General features: G+C 43.8%; 4 protein-coding genes and 1 non-coding gene across 7 annotated transcripts in view; all 5 read right to left on the reverse strand.

Annotated features, from left to right (window-relative positions):
• On the reverse strand, positions 1-2,668 carry LOC108024336 (nose resistant to fluoxetine protein 6). The gene is made up of 9 exons (XM_017094237.1): positions 2,428-2,668; positions 2,047-2,371; positions 1,910-1,983; positions 1,650-1,852; positions 1,477-1,589; positions 1,209-1,422; positions 834-1,015; positions 300-774; positions 1-234 (listed from the first exon to the last, which is right to left on the reverse strand). Exons 1-9 carry the CDS (start codon positions 2,666-2,668, stop codon positions 1-3), a joined length of 2,061 nt encoding a protein of 686 aa, XP_016949726.1.
• A 156-nt stretch (positions 2,669-2,824) lies between these two features.
• LOC108024337 (nose resistant to fluoxetine protein 6) lies at positions 2,825-5,538 on the reverse strand. 2 transcript variants are annotated; one of them, XM_050888650.1, is made up of 9 exons: positions 5,298-5,538; positions 4,869-5,238; positions 4,735-4,808; positions 4,474-4,676; positions 4,300-4,412; positions 4,029-4,242; positions 3,790-3,971; positions 3,260-3,731; positions 2,825-3,197 (listed from the first exon to the last, which is right to left on the reverse strand). In XM_050888650.1, exons 1-9 carry the CDS (start codon positions 5,536-5,538, stop codon positions 2,991-2,993), a joined length of 2,076 nt encoding a protein of 691 aa, XP_050744607.1. In that variant the 3' UTR covers positions 2,825-2,990. The 2 variants fall into 2 exon arrangements, with proteins under 2 accessions (XP_050744607.1, XP_050744608.1); XM_050888651.1 differs by lacking the exons at positions 4,474-4,676; positions 4,869-5,238; positions 5,298-5,538 and having other exon boundaries at positions 4,735-4,791.
• Positions 5,539-8,170: 2,632 nt separating this feature from the next.
• Positions 8,171-8,289, reverse strand: Trnal-caa (transfer RNA leucine (anticodon CAA)). The gene is made up of 2 exons: positions 8,252-8,289; positions 8,171-8,215 (listed from the first exon to the last, which is right to left on the reverse strand). It is a non-coding gene; the product is annotated as a tRNA-Leu (tRNA).
• A 1,069-nt stretch (positions 8,290-9,358) lies between these two features.
• LOC108024364 (uncharacterized) lies at positions 9,359-12,390 on the reverse strand. The gene is made up of 6 exons (XM_017094267.3): positions 12,303-12,390; positions 11,678-11,891; positions 10,648-10,722; positions 10,170-10,578; positions 9,785-9,921; positions 9,359-9,726 (listed from the first exon to the last, which is right to left on the reverse strand). The coding sequence occupies exons 2-6, from the start codon at positions 11,886-11,888 to the stop codon at positions 9,407-9,409; spliced, it is 1,152 nt and encodes a 383-aa protein (XP_016949756.1). The 5' UTR covers positions 11,889-11,891; positions 12,303-12,390; the 3' UTR covers positions 9,359-9,406.
• A 206-nt stretch (positions 12,391-12,596) lies between these two features.
• LOC108024611 (extracellular serine/threonine protein CG31145) overlaps positions 12,597-15,781 on the reverse strand; it is a 71,497-nt gene continuing 68,312 nt past the window's right edge. For both annotated transcript variants that reach the window (XM_017094637.3, XM_050888408.1), the window contains exons 13-16: positions 15,675-15,755; positions 15,338-15,450; positions 14,502-14,642; positions 12,597-13,872 (exon numbers count right to left, since the gene is read on the reverse strand). In XM_017094637.3, coding sequence (XP_016950126.1) covers positions 13,674-13,872; positions 14,502-14,642; positions 15,338-15,450; positions 15,675-15,755 — 534 coding nt within the window. In that variant the 3' untranslated portion in view covers positions 12,597-13,673. The remainder of the gene's footprint in view (positions 13,873-14,501; positions 14,643-15,337; positions 15,451-15,674; positions 15,756-15,781) is intronic.

Here is a 15,781-nt window from a genome sequence, read left to right on the forward strand (position 1 = left end):
TTATTTTTTCACATCGGAAGCAATTATTGGGACTGAATCAGTACCATTCACTTCTTCCGACCTTCTAGTCTCTAGATTATTGTCATGACAAACTAGCTTTGGTTGATCAGTAGCAGCAGGATTCCCCTGAGGCCTTAGAAGACTATCAAATCCACCCAAAGGAGCTTCGATGATGAGGTACAACAGGTAAGCCATCAGTGCAGTAAATCCAAAATCATGCCAGAAATGTTTCATCTGAAAAAAAAAGAAGGGAAATGCTAGAATAAACTAGTTTGCCTATTATTTAAAATATAACATACCATGGAGTAGTTGGAGAAATATGTGTTTGTCCTGACACTGCGGCTGTTCACCTCTTGAACGAACATGTGCCAGATGTACATGGAGTAGGAGAGTCTTGAAAGTGGCTGCCACAAAGGCGAGGAGAGGAAACTATTGGCCGGACCTCCATAGCCCTGCATGCAGGCGAAGATGATCCAACAAATGGCCAAGGGCCAAGCCACTCGGGTGAGGGTGTAGTACAGAGACTCCTCCAGAGTGGACAGCGGTGGAGCACTCCATTTACCCGCCGGATAAAGGGCGAAGATCGAGGTGAAGAGCATGGCCAGGCTGAGGATCCATCCTGACCACGCCACCAGCCGACTGATGTGGAACTTCTTGCCTCTATTCAGATGCAGAAAATAGCCAAATAGAAAACCTATCAGCCACGGAGCAGCGTGAACATGCGTGGCCAAGTACAATTTCTTATTGGGAACTCCACCATCCTCTCCACTATTTCTGTGAAAAAAAGATACATGTATGAATAAAAGTTACCAAAAGAAGTGCAGATTCCTTACCTAATAAGCAAGGAGTATTTGTTGACCATCTGAGTGGCAAAAAGGCAACCCGATAGCAAAACCACGAGCACAGCAATTCCAGCAGCCGCCTTTTTTCCCCATTTATATAAGGCAGTCAAGAGGATTGGTGAGATGATAAACAGCTGCATGTCCACCGCCAAATACCAAGTGTGATCCAGACACTAAAATATATCAAATTGTATTAATCAAATCCATATTAAAAAAAAAAGGAAAATTCCCCAACTAATCAAAAATGCATGTTCTGGAAAAGCTGTTACAAGCACTTTCAGTCAAACATTTTGATAACTCCATTTATCAGTTAATTCTGAGTAGTCTGTCTGTCTGATTGTGGATTAGATAAATTAAATTACTCACAATGTGCAGTACTGCATAGTTCTGAATAAAGAGCAAGGTCACGAACCAACCTCTCTCGCAACTTTCTTTGGCATGGTAACCACTTTTAAACATGGGTCCACCACTGACCACTGGCATCATTCTCAAGTAGATTAGAATGGCCATTGCTACGACGGGCCAAATGCGTAGCATGCGATGCAGATACATCAGAAGGGGGTTCAGCTTTCCACCAGATCTATTACGAACTTGAAAATTATATTACAAAGCTTACACCTTCTTATATACCTACTTCTCCATAGATCGTAGAGCAATCATGGATACCAATAAACCTCCAAGGACGAAAAATGTGTCCACTGAGAAGTATCCATGTAGCACAAAGCTGGCAAAGGGTTCCGCGGCCCACTGAAAAGTTTATGTTTTTATTACAAAAATGTATATCCTTGTACCTTAGAATATACTTACTGTATGTAAATTAGCATTGTTTAGATTAGGGGAACTCAGAGCAAATAAAAACTCGTGGGAGAATATAACCCAAATAAGTGTGATGCAGCGGATGCCATGAAGGCACTCGATTATATTAGGGTTTGATTTGCTCGGAACTATGCGGAAAAGAGTGCGGGAGTTGGCCCGAGCTGAGAAAGCCTTCACCACAGCTGGAATTGTATCTGCAAAATAAATCTTAGGGGGTAACTTATAAGGATAAGAAGCGATTAAGAACTTACTTTGATCTTTGCACAGGAAATAATCATATATTGTAAACAAAGTGACAAGGACAGCCATCACAGAGAGAATTGCACTAAATTCAAAGTTTCGTAAAATAATAAAATAATATTATAACATTATAAATGAATACTCTTACATGGTGACTATAGTCAGTCCATCCCAAGGTTCCCTTTCACTTGTTTGGCAGCTCGTCTCACTGATCTTCATAGTTATATTGGCACTGTTAAGATAAGGAACTCTACTGAAAACTTCCTTCACAAAGGGTTCTATTTGGGTGGAAGTGCATGAAGCCGGAAAACAAGTTGCAATTCTCAAGTTGTTGGCGATGAGGAAGCAGTACTTTCCCCTTATATTTTGACTACCGATCACTTCATTAATTGACAGGCATTCATCAAAGTTTCCTAGGTCGAACATGTTCTCGGTCAGCAATCCAGAGGGAATGGAACCCCACGAATCCATCACTGGGAAGTAGCAGATTATAAGAATTTTTGGGGTTTTTTAATTCTGAGTGACTCACTTTTTAATGCCCAATACTCGCTGGATGATAATCCATTTATAAGTGCTCCTAGTTCCTTTAGACATAATTCGTCATCGTTACTGGACAGAGATACATTTTGGAAGTACTCTGTGAATTCCATACGCAGGGGCCGCAGATGCCTTAGATATCCATACCTTTTCAGGACATCGGAATCGACAGACTCTGAGGCACTAAATGCGACTAGACCAGAGAGCAATAAAAAACTAATAACGTTTACCATTATATTTCGCTTACGATTGAGAGCTTTTAGTGAGTAGACCGTGATTTTATATGGCAAACCGAAATCTATCGATAAGCGCTATCACAATTATAACAACCGATTAGGAAATACTAATTGTGGTGTAACCGCTTATATATGGGACATTAGATAGCCCAGTCTTTGTATTTCAAATACCTTGAATTTAGATTTTAATCCATTTGACATTATGTGATTGAGAGGTTGTTTAAGGAAAGGAAAAGAAAATATTTCTTTCCAAATATGCTTTTGTGTTTATAATCAGTTAAATTAAGAGATAAATATCAATAATTTAGTACTAATCAGTTCAGGCAGCTAGTTTATTTTCGGACTCATCGCCATTGTTTTTGTGCTCCACAACAGAAGATAGTATGGGTTGAGTGGCAGCTGGAGGCTTCACGTTTCCCGAGGGTCTCCAAAGAGCGTCAAGCCCACCAATTGGTGCCTCGATAATGAGATACAAGACATAGGACATGACCAGACTTATGCCAAAGTCTGACCAAAAGTTGAGCATCTAACAATAACGAAATAATAACTAATAAAGAAAATACATTTCTAAAAAACCCAATAACTTACCACTCTGTAATTTGAGAAGTAAGTGCTGGTCCTCACATTCCGGCTGTTCACCTCCTGGACGAACATGTGCCAGATAAAGACGGAGTAGGAGAGCCTGGACAGGGGCTGCCACAAGGGAGTGGAGAGTAAACTATTGGCCAAGCCGCCATAACCCTGCATACAGGCGAAAACCACCCAGCACATGGCCAGGGGCCAACCCACTCGGGTGAGGGTGTAGTACACAGACTCCTCCACAGTTGGCAGAGGCGGAGCACTCCACTTGCCGGACGGATAGAGGGCGAAGATCGAGGTGAAGATCATGGCCAGGCAGAGGATCCATCCTGACCAAACAACGAGCCGACTCAACTCGAATTTCTTGCCACGATTCAGGTGCAGGAAGTAGCCAAACAGGAAGCCAATCAGCCAGGGAGCAGCATGGGTATGAGTGGCCAGGTAAAGCTTCGCATTGGCCTCATCATCGCCACCACCATTTCTGTGAAATAAAATGTTTAAGTAAGGTAACACAACATTTGAACATCAATAGGACTTACTTAATACTCATTGTGTAATGATTGACCATCTGGGTGGCAAACAGGCAGGCGGAGAGCAAAATCACAAGTGTCACAATGCCAAAGGCCGCCCTCTTGCCCCATTTGTAGAGACCAATCAGCAGAAGTGGTGACAGGATATACAGCTGCATGTCCACCGCTAAATACCAGGACTGATCCAGGCACTGAACGACACAAATAGTTAGAGTCATAATAAAAAGGACCTTATGAGAGGAACTTACGACACTCTGTGTGGCATAGTTCTGGATGAAGAGAAGGTCCCAGTACCAGCCATTCACACACTCCTCCTTGCCATGGAACCCACTCTTGAAAAGGGGTCCCCCACTGACAACCGGCATTAGCTTCACATAGATCAAGATGGCCATGGCCAAAACGGGTAGGATGCGAATTATGCGATGCACATACATCATTGGGACGTTTAGTTTTCCCTTTGTCCTAAAATAAGTTCATAAATTAAGGTACCCATTAAAATTATTAATGATGTTTGCTCACTTTTCCATAGTGCGCAGGGCAGTCATGGATACCAGCAGGCCACCGATAAAGAGGAACGAATCCACTGAAAAATAGCCATGGACGAAAAAGCTTGCCATTGGCTTCTCCAGCCACTGAAAATATAATATAATAAATTTAAATAAGTTGTAAAAAATTTAAAATAAATATATTTACCAATAAAGCATAAGTAAAGTTAATATTTGGCGAAATCAGGGAGTACATGTGCTCATGAAGGTAGACCACCCAGATGAGGGACAGGCAGCGAATGCCATGAAGACATTCAATTACATTCGGGTTGGAACTGCCGTCTATAAGACGGAAAAGGGCTCGGGAATTAGCCCTAGCCGATATAATCTTGACCAGGGCTGGAAGTTGTTCTAAAATGGATAAGCAATTTGCTATCATAGCTTAAGAAATTCCTTAAAAATTACTCACTTTGATTTTCACACAGAAAGTAGTCGTAAAAAGTGCAACAAGTCACTATTAAAGTCAGCAGTGATAAGATCACACTGTAAACAAAATTGTAAGTGTGCAACTTTTAAAATATTTGGTAATTAATGTTTACTTACATTGCAAAAATGGTGAGGCCATCCCAAGGCTCAGGATCGCTTGTTTGGCAACCCGTTTCATCTATGGTTATATCTATACTTTTGTTTGTCTTAAATACACTTTGATAAAATTGTCCTGCAAACTTTTCCATTTCAGTGGAAGAACAGGAGGCCGGAAAACAAGATGCCATCTTGATCTGCATGCCTTCCAAGGACGTAATGCCAGTGTCTATAACGTCTTTCAGGGGCACAGCCAGGAAGCAATATTTGCCGTGGATCGTTTGGCTACCGCTGATTTGTTGATGTATGGTTAGGCACTCATCGAAGTTTCCCAGGTCGTAAAAGGTGCCGTACAACAGGCCCGAGGGTAAGGAACCCCAAGAATCAAGCACTAAAGGATTTTAAATTTCATAAGTTTGGGATATTACAAACTCCATTTTTTTTACTTACTTCTTAGAGCCCAGTAGCTGCTCGCTTTTAAACCTGCTAAGAGCTCCGTCATATCCGCCTGACACTTTGTTTCATCCGTGCCAAAAACCCGAGTGTCTATGTTATCATAGTCTATATTCCGGTTCAGAGTGTCCTTGAGTAAGTTAAGATGGTAATGTACCCTTAATAGGTCGTCCTTTAATTGTTCCGCACTGATTAGTCCCAGTCCGCAAAGGAACAAAATGGCAATACTGTTGACCATGTTAACCGGATTCTATTTGATTGGCTTGGTCGAGTTTCAAATGCTTTTATATGCCAACGCTCATGGCGCAATCTCTCGATAAGCCTTATCAACGGGTATCCCAATGGGGGTAATGGAGGAAAAACCCTTGGGGGTTGGGTCCGTCCAAACTCATGGGAACATCCCTGATAAAGCACAATCGTTTTCACTTCCAGATAGCCAGAAATCCGAATGATGCGGTGTGTTTCTGGTTTGGTTCCAAAATAAGTGTTGGATTTCCCTAAAGCTCGCAGACACGTTAACTTGCCAAGTACTTTATATATTCTAAGTGGGGCAAGTTAAATGGTACTGGAGACTCCAGCTTTAATGGGAATTTTCATCCTACTTATTAACCGCACTTTCTCCACTCACCTCTTTTGTTCCCAGCTTGAGCCCGACGTAAACCTATTAAATATTTTTTCCCAATCATTTTCAAAGCATTAGCTCATCATCAAATTGCTGCTTTGTGGAATTGGCAGCAATCACGTTATGCTCACCCAGCCACGCCCCCAAAAACCCACATACCTACACATAAAGCGGGAAAAGAGGAAAAATAGGGAAAAGCAAACACACACACTGGGCCATACGTATATATACACACCCACCTATACTTAAGCACATTTGCTTAATTTTCGAAATGAGTTCGCATGACTTACAACCACCCACCGCCCCACATCTATCATCCAGTATCCTTTATGGCCGACTCTTCTTTCGCCTTTGACGCTGGGCTCTGAGTCATTCGTTTGCTTTCTCGTTGATTAAATACGGAAATTGTTTGACTTTAGTTAGGCGCATGCAATTAATTAAATTAGAGCACCCGAAAAACCATCAAGCAGGCGGGACATTCGATGAAAAGAGTTCAAAGTGAGGGATATCAAAGAACAAGTGACAATAAATGGGATAAAACAGAAATGAAATGTTTTAAATTCAATGTCACTTCAAATTAATAAAACCCCAATGTGAATAGCAATCGATATAAGGATATTTATCCATTAATTTATGCCTTCCGGTGTTAAAAGTACGAGAATCGGAGATCTTTGGGTTGGATTTCGAGGCGTTATTTGAAATTGAATAATCATTCCGTTGCGAGGGGCTGGACTTCATGCAAATTTCAATTTAGCCAGGGAACCAGGGAACGAAGAACAATCCCAGCCAGCTCCTTGGGCTCCGCGGGTTTACGACTTTATTTCGTGACAGATTGTCATTCCGGGCGCCGAAAAGTGTAACACGCCAATCCCCGGCTGGCATAATGAGGGAATGGCGTTTTTCCATCATATTTTATTGGGCCAAGGAGCTGCGCTATCCATCATGTATCCGCGCATATGAAACCCATTTTTCGCCCAACTCGTCGCCATCGCCCTTGCCATCGCCATCCAATCCTGGCAGACGCGGCACGTGCCTTAAAGCGGCGTGGCCAATAAACTCGGTGCCGTCGGTTGGTTCGTTCGTTCGGGGCGATAATAAACATGCTAATGCCCATTAAGAGGCGAGTTTGAATTGAAAATCCCCAGAAATTAATGCCAGCGCCGACGTAACGTGGCTTTAGTTAATTGAACATGTCGACCGTGTAAATGCATAATTAAATTACTTCAACTTTAACTAAATCGCACACACGGTTGGTCCGAAAGGTGCGCTTAAATACTTCATTAGAAGCAATTCATTTGTTTAAACGGCTGCGAAAAGAGCGTGTGCCACATAATTGAATGCACTACATGCTGCACATCTGTCTACCGGTCCATGTAATTACGTTAATTGGCCTCAAATGCTATTAAATGTTTACAAAACAGAAAGGCGTGCAATTATGTCGAGAGCACATACTAAAAATTGTTTAAATACTATGCGAAATTCGTGAACAAAAGTTTTACATTTGCCATAAATGAGGGCAAGACTATAAGTTTTTATTTGGGTAGACAATTATTTTAAATTGTGCAAATATAATTGCATTAACAAATCTGATTTTGGTTATGAAAGGCTTTCACAAATAATACGATTTGTCTGCTATGCGAAGGATTTTTAATAAATAATGTTATGTACAAGCCCCAAAAGAATAAGAATAAAATGTTATGTTTTAGTAAGTTTAAATAAAATGTAACGGTTACAATATAGAATTAAAATAATACAAAAAAAAAAGAAATAAAATCCTTTTCAAAAGGGGGATTTGAACCCACGCCCTATAAGGGAACCATAACTCTTATTTTCTTCCCTGCATTAGAAAAAGTATAGAAGCTATAAAAAATCGTTGTCAGAAGTGGGATTCGAACCCACGCCCTCAAAGAGGACCAGAATGCCTATTAGGTTTCCTGTATAAGAAAGAGTAAAGAAACTATAACGTTTAAAATATGTAATTTAAAAAGTACATGTTAAAAAAAAAATCTTTATAAGAAGTGGGATTCGAACCCACGCCCTATTAGGTTTCTTGTATTAGAAAGAGTAAAGAAACTATAACGTTTACAATATGTAATTTAAAAAGTACATGTTAAAAAAAAAATCTTTGTCAGAAGTGGGATTTGAACCCACGCCCTATTAGGTTTCCTGTATTAGAAAGAGTAAAGAAACTATAACGTTTACAATATATAATTTAAAAAATACATATAAAAAAAAATAAAAAAATCTTTGTCAGAAGTGGGATTCGAACCCACGCCCTCAGAGAGGACCAGAACGCTCCCACGCCCTCCTGAGAAGGGCAAGATTGTATCTTGAGTCTGGCGCCTTAGACCGCTCGGCCATCCTGACACGTTGCGAGCTGCAGCTCAAAAACCCGTACTTAGGCTTCGGCACTCTGTTCCCTGTGGAAATCGGGGAGTTTTGTCCTTCTCGGGGATGGTTATTAACTTCTGGTGCTACGGCGATGATGATTGTGATGATGATGGAGCGGTGGGCTAAAAAGCAATACCGCAAACACACATTTTCACACCCCACGTCGCATGTCTAGGAGCTATTTATAGACTGCCCCACTCTCTCTCACCATTTCTCTCTGCCGTAGAGCTCGCGTGTGTGTGCTTTTGGGGGGCAAGAGTGAAAAGTGGCTCTTTAATGGGGCGCATTGCATACTTTCGGGCACAAATCGAGTTCATTGTTGTGCCCCAGTGCAGGCCAAGTCGATCTGAGAATCCATAACCTTCCATAATTACTTGCCATTTGGGCAGATGACTTTCGTTACACATTAATCCCGGCCAGAATCCGAGGCCGGGTCCAGGCTCAAGGGCAGACAAAGAGCAACTTTGGCCGAGTCAATTCAATTTCAATTTATCAAATGCTTCAGCAATTTCTCTAATTGAATTTCGTTTCATTTGGCATAGCATAATTTATAAAATATAACATTTCAATGCCGGAGCACCCCGCCCCCGTCGCATCGATGCCATTCACTCAGCCGGGCGCTCTCTAATCCATTGTAAGGATCCGAGGAGCCAGCATCCCGACATCCAATCATTTTGAGCGCATTCCGCCTTCGCCGGCGATAAGTTTGCTTATAAATCACAACTGTCCGATGGCCGAGTCGAGGGAGGAGCATCCTGCAGGCTTTTAAATCGATGAGCACATCGCCGGATTGACAATAATATTTTAAAAATAATTTTATTATTTCATTCAGCCGGGCACTCATGCAGACACACAAGGGAAAAGTTCTTTAGGGGCAGGAGCTGGAGGATGGGATGAAGAATGGGGAGTCCGGCAGGATGTCCATCAGTTTCGATGGAGCCCCCGGTGCGCGGTCATGCGTGAATGTAAACGCAGCTCGGACCCACTCAACGGGCAGTAATACAAATTTGAGCTGCCCCGCCATCTCTTTAATTAAACGACGAAATCTAATTGTGTTTGTCTTTTCGGTAATATTCAAAAGAATTACAATAGTCTAGGCCCTGGGCCACCGCTGGTCGTACTGCCCGATGACGTACTTCAGCTTCCTGATGGCCAGCTCCACCTGCTCGTCGTCCACCTGGTGGTAGAGCACCAGCCGGGCAAAAGCCCAATCCCGGGCACTGGCCTTCACCACGATGCCGGCTCCGTTTTTATCCGTGACTCCGGCTTCCACTTCGCCGGACTCCACGGTTGCCAGGCGAGTGGCGAACTCGCTGGCCGTCAGCTTGGGTTGGGTAATCTCCACCAGAAGAATATTGGTCTGCACAGTCTCGAGTTGCACGGTGATATTGGGACTTTTCAAGTCGTAAATAGCTGTGAGGAATAATAATGTTATTAGTAAAATATCAAGTTGGGTGTCCTTGGCTCTTACCCTTGGCCAGTTTCTTGGTGCGCTCATGATCCTTGCCCAAAAGTGGCACCACTTCTTCCAGGGCCACGAGTCCAGCTGCTGCTATGATGCCCGCCTGCCTCATGCCACCTCCCAGGGCTTTGCGCAGTCGATGTGCTCTAAAAATGGAAGGTATATATTGTAATTACCTTACAAAATACTCTAAGATTAACCTTCATAAATGATAAGAGATATACTAAATTCGTTACTGGCTAGTTATTAAACAAAATTGGAAAATGGATTAGGCCAAACGAACCATTTCCGCCACTATATAGAAGAAGACTCCTAAACCGGAACCGGAGGCCAATAAGAACCGCTTTAAAAGCAGCGATTTTGATACTCATGCCGTGGGCGGACTCAAACTCACTTCGAAATAAAGGCCTTGGAGCCCACCAACACGGATCCCACGGGGGCCGATAATCCCTTGCTGAGGCTGACGGAAATCGAGTCGAAGTCGCGGCAGATGCGCTCCACACCCACGCCCAAGGCGACGGCGGCGTTGAAGACCCGAGCTCCGTCCATGTGGAGGGCGATGCGAGCGCCACCGGTTCCCACGCCCGGCTGGCGGACCAGGGCGGCCAGCTCGTCCAGGAAGGCCAGCGGCACCACCTTGCCACCGCAAATGTTGTGGGTCTGCTCCACCACCACCAGCGCGGTGGCGGGCTCGTGGCAGTCGTCGTCCCGGATCCTGCGGCGCAGCTCCTGCAGGCTGAAGGTGCCATCCTGAGCGTTCTTCACCGTGGCTAATTGGACCCCGGCCAAATGCGAGGCGCCACCTAAACGTGATTAATGGAGACTCGACGGTGTCAGCGGTGGTTCGAAGTGCGGTTGTTTGCTGTTCTCACCTTGCTCGTACAGAAAGACGTGCGATAAATCGCCGACCAGGGCCTCAGTTCCCCGACGATGGCAGTGGACCATAACTGGGGGGATTATCAAGGGAAACTTTAAGGAATACAGCTGGCTACGGAGCAGGATAATCAAGGATTCAACCACAGTTCATCCCAACCATTTGCACCTAACCAAAGTGATACATCTTAAGTGATGAACAAAAACCTGAATATTTAAAAAAGGACCAACAAACAATAAATACTCGAAAAGGAACTACTGGAAATTTGATAAGCAAAAATCTTAAAAAAATTTCCATAAGTCCCATAAAGGTTTAACACCTGGTCGTGTACCTAATTGATTTTCGATTAGCTCTGAAGTGTGCTTCAACTACTTAAGATTACACAATACCATTACCAATTGCCAAGAAAAGCATCTCCTAAGGGGTTTTCTAATAACGATTCCCTATTTTTCGCTACAAATTCATTAACTTATGAATTATGAATACTAAATGAAAAAGAATTTAATTACAATATCTTGATTCAGAAGTCCACTCATGAATTTCACCTTTTACAGCTGCATATTTAATGAGCAACCCTCGTCTGAGTGCAGTTGCTTTTCTGAATGAAATGCAAACTTCAAATTCCATTAGAAATATTAATTTGAGCGAATGCATAAATTACTCGAGATTGCGATGCCCGTAGTGGCAGCTCCTTGGGCCTTCGTCCTTTATCCCGCTGTTTCTCGGTTCCCTGGGCTTCCCCATGGCACACGTCCACGTCTAATATTAAAGTCTATAAAAATTAATGTTATGTTTATGGGCGCCCTTAGCCTTTACGATAATGTACCTGATGCATGATATGAGCTCTGCTTTCTTGTTTCCTTCACCTTTTTCGGTTTCTGGCCCCACCTTGGCTTTTGTGTAATCCGAGACTGGCCTCGGGTTTTAAACTAATAAACATAAGCGATTCCCCACTACGGATATCCACTAACTGGGAGACCGAAAATGAGTCCTGGAGCGATTTACGACTCCTGGCAGTTGCCACTCACTTGCCAGTAGATTTCCCATGGTGCCGCTGGGCACAAAGAGGCCCGCCTCCTTGCCGAAAATGGCCGCTGTCCGCGCCTCCAGCTCGCTGACGGTGGGATCCTCGCCGTACACGTCATCCCCCACGACGGCGGAGGCCATCCTGGCCCGCATCTGCTCCGTGGGCTGGCTGACGGTGTCCGAGCGCAGGTCAACGATGGAGTGGGTCGCCATTTCCTGCAAGTTGATTAGCTCGGATATTTGTATTTGCTTTGCATGAGGTGGGCTATGCGGATTTTCCATCTTTGTGGTCAGCCATTTCCCCATGGAAATCGAGCTCTCATTTATGTACATTGAGACACGTCAGTTGCACTGCCTTAATAAATTGATATGGGCACTGGGCGATGGGTGATGGGCAGTGGGCAGTGGGCGATAGCCGTCTGGGGACCTTACACCGCATAAGCAATCGCTGGGAGACACTCGACATTGGAATGCGGTCCGCCCAGAGATTGCATAATCAACACATTATTTTTAACACTTGATCTCCGCGGTGAACTTTAATTGTCAATTTCATTTTTATACTCTTAATTGAATTTGCCAAAACAAAAGGAATAGTATAAGTAAACAAGCATTCATCTGTGAACTCACTTGGTGTCACTTGACTGATAAAGCTGAACGGCAAAAAAAAATCACACAACGTGTTCGGTGTAGAGCCAACAGAAAACTGACCCAACAGCTGGCATAATAATTCTTTATAGAGAGGCCTCCAGCGGTGAAAAATACCAGAGAGAGCTGATAATACTGGGCCCCATTGAGCAGCGATCGACGGATTTATCGGAAGAGCCAGAAATCCTCTCTTAAGCACTGAGTTTTCCTATGAGAAGAATTCCAATACTTACTTTGGCATCTATGAACTCCACAAATAAATCCCAAAACCCTTAATTTCTTTGGTACTTTTTTATTAATTACATCTGAAATTTTCACTAAAATTTTTCTAATTCTAACACATTTTGTTGTTGTCTCTTCTTAGTTTTCACACTCTGTTCACCTGTCTCTTGGCCAATCAATGCTCTCTCTTTACATCTCAACCACTCAAGGTACAATTGAAAAACGTTACAATAATAAAAACAAATGTAACTTAGCTATGTACGCAATAATAGTAATAATTAGTTTGTTAACAGTAGTGTTGCATCTCCTTCGCTTTGCTTCCCACATGATGAAGTACATGATTCTCGCTGGAACTGATTGGACTAACTAATAAGACGATCCTGGAATCGGATAAAGCTACGCCTGATATCGATCATAAAGTTAGGTCAACTTACAAACTAAACTTGCAACAACTTTTCTTGAGAATGGGCGGTGGAGTGGGGGGGGGGGGGTTGTTGGGTAATTTGCATACGGGCACAGTGTATGCACATAAAAGTCATAAAATGTATGAAAAAATTATAAATAAATATTTAGAAAATAGTTTCAATATTTCCTTTATAGTTTTCCTCTCAGTTTTAGTAGTTATTCTTGTTTATGTTTCATAGTCTTTTGAACAAGTTTCCTTCTGGCGCAGAAGTCTGCATTAGTTTTTACTTTCTCGTTCGGGTTGTTTGCACACCGTGTCGTTGTTTACTTTTGGCACCCACTGTAAGCGTACGATAGTGCTCTCGGTAAGATTAGGGTGTGCGATTGGGTGGGAGGTACTTGATTTTCATTGCCAATCAATGCTTTCCCAGCTGCCCGACAAACAATCTAGGTGAAAGTATAAACATTAGAGTGAATTCATTTCCGTCCTCGGCTCCTGGCCTCCTTCGCCTCAGTTTCCTCATTTTTGGTATGTGCAGACAGAGCGACAGGGACTCCTTCACTTAGGACGTGGATCTTTTTCAAAGACCGATTGCCACCAACATTAACGCTAATTGTTTTGTTTTCTCAGTTTCAACACACAGGACACGCGACTAACAGCTAGGGGTGTAAGCTAATGCTCTAGGATGATTTGTGGGTCCATGGGGACGGGCTGCCTCCTCAGCGCTACGAGGAGACGTCCGTCTCGGATCCGTCCACCTCGCCCGGTGGATTCCGCTTCACGCAGTCCCGTATGCTCTGCAGGATGATGCCGGTCCGCCGGTCCAGGGCCTCCAGGTGCGGCTGCCAGAGCACCGGACTCACCGGATCCTGGCTCAGGGACTCGCTCATCAGCTGCGACAGCGGCTTGGGCCCGTTGTGGAACCTGTGGGGGTTAATTAAATGATTTTTCATTTAGTTTTTTGGTATTAACCAAAGTTTTAAGTTGTGTTATTTTGTGTAATCAATACTACGGCTATAGATATCACTGAAAACTTTTTATAAATGGCGTTTTCTTTTACACATATTATTAATTAAAACCACTCTTGATCCGAATGTTTACATATATATATTGCCTGACTGATTATTATCAGTAAGTAAATCATAAAAGGTAATTATGTAGCCTTTTCTTTGTATTTAATTTTAATGAAATATAATAATCTCTGCTCTATTTGAATGTTTAAACTGTTTGAACGATTAAAGACTGCTTATAGGCGGTTTATATATCACACTCAGTTGAAATGAAAGCTAAGAAATTAATTATATATATTAATATATACAAATTAAGCTGCTATTAGACAACCTTTAAAACTGTTTAATACTTCATTTTATTTTAATTAAATAAAATTGATGGTGATATTTAGATGCAAATTAGTAGAAATAAGTTCATCAGCTATTAAAGTGCATCCTGAACCGCTTAACATTCTAAAGAGCTCCTACATTTTCCCTTCTGTTTATGGCAATTCAAAGTCAGCCTGATGGAATTATGTATATAAATTGCTGACTTATACTCACTCTAGCAGCTTGACAAGCGTCGACTTGCGTATCAGGCAGCACTGGAGCACGGGCGCCAGGATGGAGAGCTCGTCGTGGAAGGGCCGCCCGAAGCCACGGCCGTGGTCCAAGTGCAGGGGGAACGTCTCATTGCCGTAGACCCTGGAATGCAAACGAAAAGCCGGCCCAAATTAGAGTGAATTCGGCAATCAGCCAGGCCAAGACCGGCTCCCTGCTTCCTGCTCTCTGCTCCCTTTCCCTTGCCGAAATTGGCGCGGCATAATTGCCTGGCGAAAGTGGGTGGGTTGGCCAGGAAACACCCCCACTTCATCGGGCAGGTGTTTGCCAGGGTGCCAGCGATGACATCGCCGTAAGCCCAACAAACGCTTTTGCATAACAAACAATTTAGCAGCAGCCCAGCCAAGTCACCTGGCACCTGGTCTTCGAGTCCCCCCACATCCGAAGTCCCTCCCTCCACATCGATGATGTGGAGTGGCGGCTTACGGGGCTGTAGATGTTTTGCAACCTTTTGCAGGCGGTCTGGAAATATCTTTCCAGCTGCTGCATCTGCCTCATCGGCGGCTCTGGGGCTGCCGGGTCTGCTTGACATTCAGGTGCTGGCATATCCCTGGCAAATGCAGGCGCTTAGGCGCACACGGGGCGCATACGTAACGTGCCAAAGGCAGACCGAAGGATACGGCGGCAGGAAGCTAACAAAGCCATGTGTGCGGAAATAAACCGATCGCATTAGTTACCATGCCGAGGACCCAGATACACGGCATACACAGACATACGTATCGAGAACCACCCACCCACATCCGGCTTAACCCCCCTCTGAGTGCCCGCCCAATACTCACTTGAATGTCTCGTAATGATGGCGATCCATGTTGCCGGTGAGAAAATCAAAGACGGCCATGTCCATGAGGTCATACAGACGCCTTCCCTCGTCGTAGGGCGGAATATCCCGGACCTAAGTGGGCGAAGGGGGAAATCAAATGCAAAATTAAGCTGCAGCTCTTGGCCGGCGATGTCTTAATTAAGTCAGCTACAGCTACGGCTACAGCTTTGGCCCCACCCCGCCACGACCACAATAAAAACATTTGCATTTCAATCGAGTTTAAATGCAAATTAAATAAAAGAAACCGCAGAGGGGTTCGCAGGGCGATGGGGTAGCGGCATCTGGAGGATACATACCAGGGCACAATAATTGGCATCTGTCTCCCATTGGGCCTTCTTCCTTTTGTGGTAGGAGCGTCGCCAGGGATGCCGCCACAGCTGTTGGGGAGAAGGAGCAGAGGGGA

Source organism: Drosophila biarmipes, chromosome 3R, assembly GCF_025231255.1.
Source record: "Drosophila biarmipes strain raj3 chromosome 3R, RU_DBia_V1.1, whole genome shotgun sequence".
NCBI lineage: Eukaryota > Metazoa > Arthropoda > Insecta > Diptera > Drosophilidae > Drosophila > Drosophila biarmipes.

Excerpts from the sequence above, each read along its gene's own strand:
- LOC108024336 (XM_017094237.1), bottom strand. The coding sequence starts at position 2,668 with ATGGTAAACGTTATTAGTTTTTTATTGCTCTCTGGTCTAGTCGCATTT. Across the intron at positions 1,984-2,046 it reads GGACTGACTATAGTCACCAT|TGCAATTCTCTCTGTGATGG; the intron begins GTAAGAGTATTC and ends CTTTGAATTTAG. Across the intron at positions 235-299 it reads ATTTCTCCAACTACTCCATG|ATGAAACATTTCTGGCATGA; the intron begins GTATGTTATATT and ends TTTTTTTTTCAG.
- LOC108024337 (XM_050888650.1), bottom strand. The coding sequence starts at position 5,538 with ATGGTCAACAGTATTGCCATTTTGTTCCTTTGCGGACTGGGACTAATC. Across the intron at positions 4,677-4,734 it reads CTTTCTGTGTGAAAATCAAA|AACAACTTCCAGCCCTGGTC; the intron begins GTGAGTAATTTT and ends TATCCATTTTAG. Across the intron at positions 3,732-3,789 it reads CATTACACAATGAGTATTAA|AAATGGTGGTGGCGATGATG; the intron begins GTAAGTCCTATT and ends TTTATTTCACAG.
- LOC108024364 (XM_017094267.3), bottom strand. The coding sequence starts at position 11,888 with ATGGCGACCCACTCCATCGTTGACCTGCGCTCGGACACCGTCAGCCAG. Across the intron at positions 10,723-11,677 it reads CATGGGAAATCTACTGGCAA|TTATGGTCCACTGCCATCGT; the intron begins GTGAGTGGCAAC and ends TAATCCCCCCAG. Across the intron at positions 10,579-10,647 it reads CGTCTTTCTGTACGAGCAAG|GTGGCGCCTCGCATTTGGCC; the intron begins GTGAGAACAGCA and ends AATCACGTTTAG.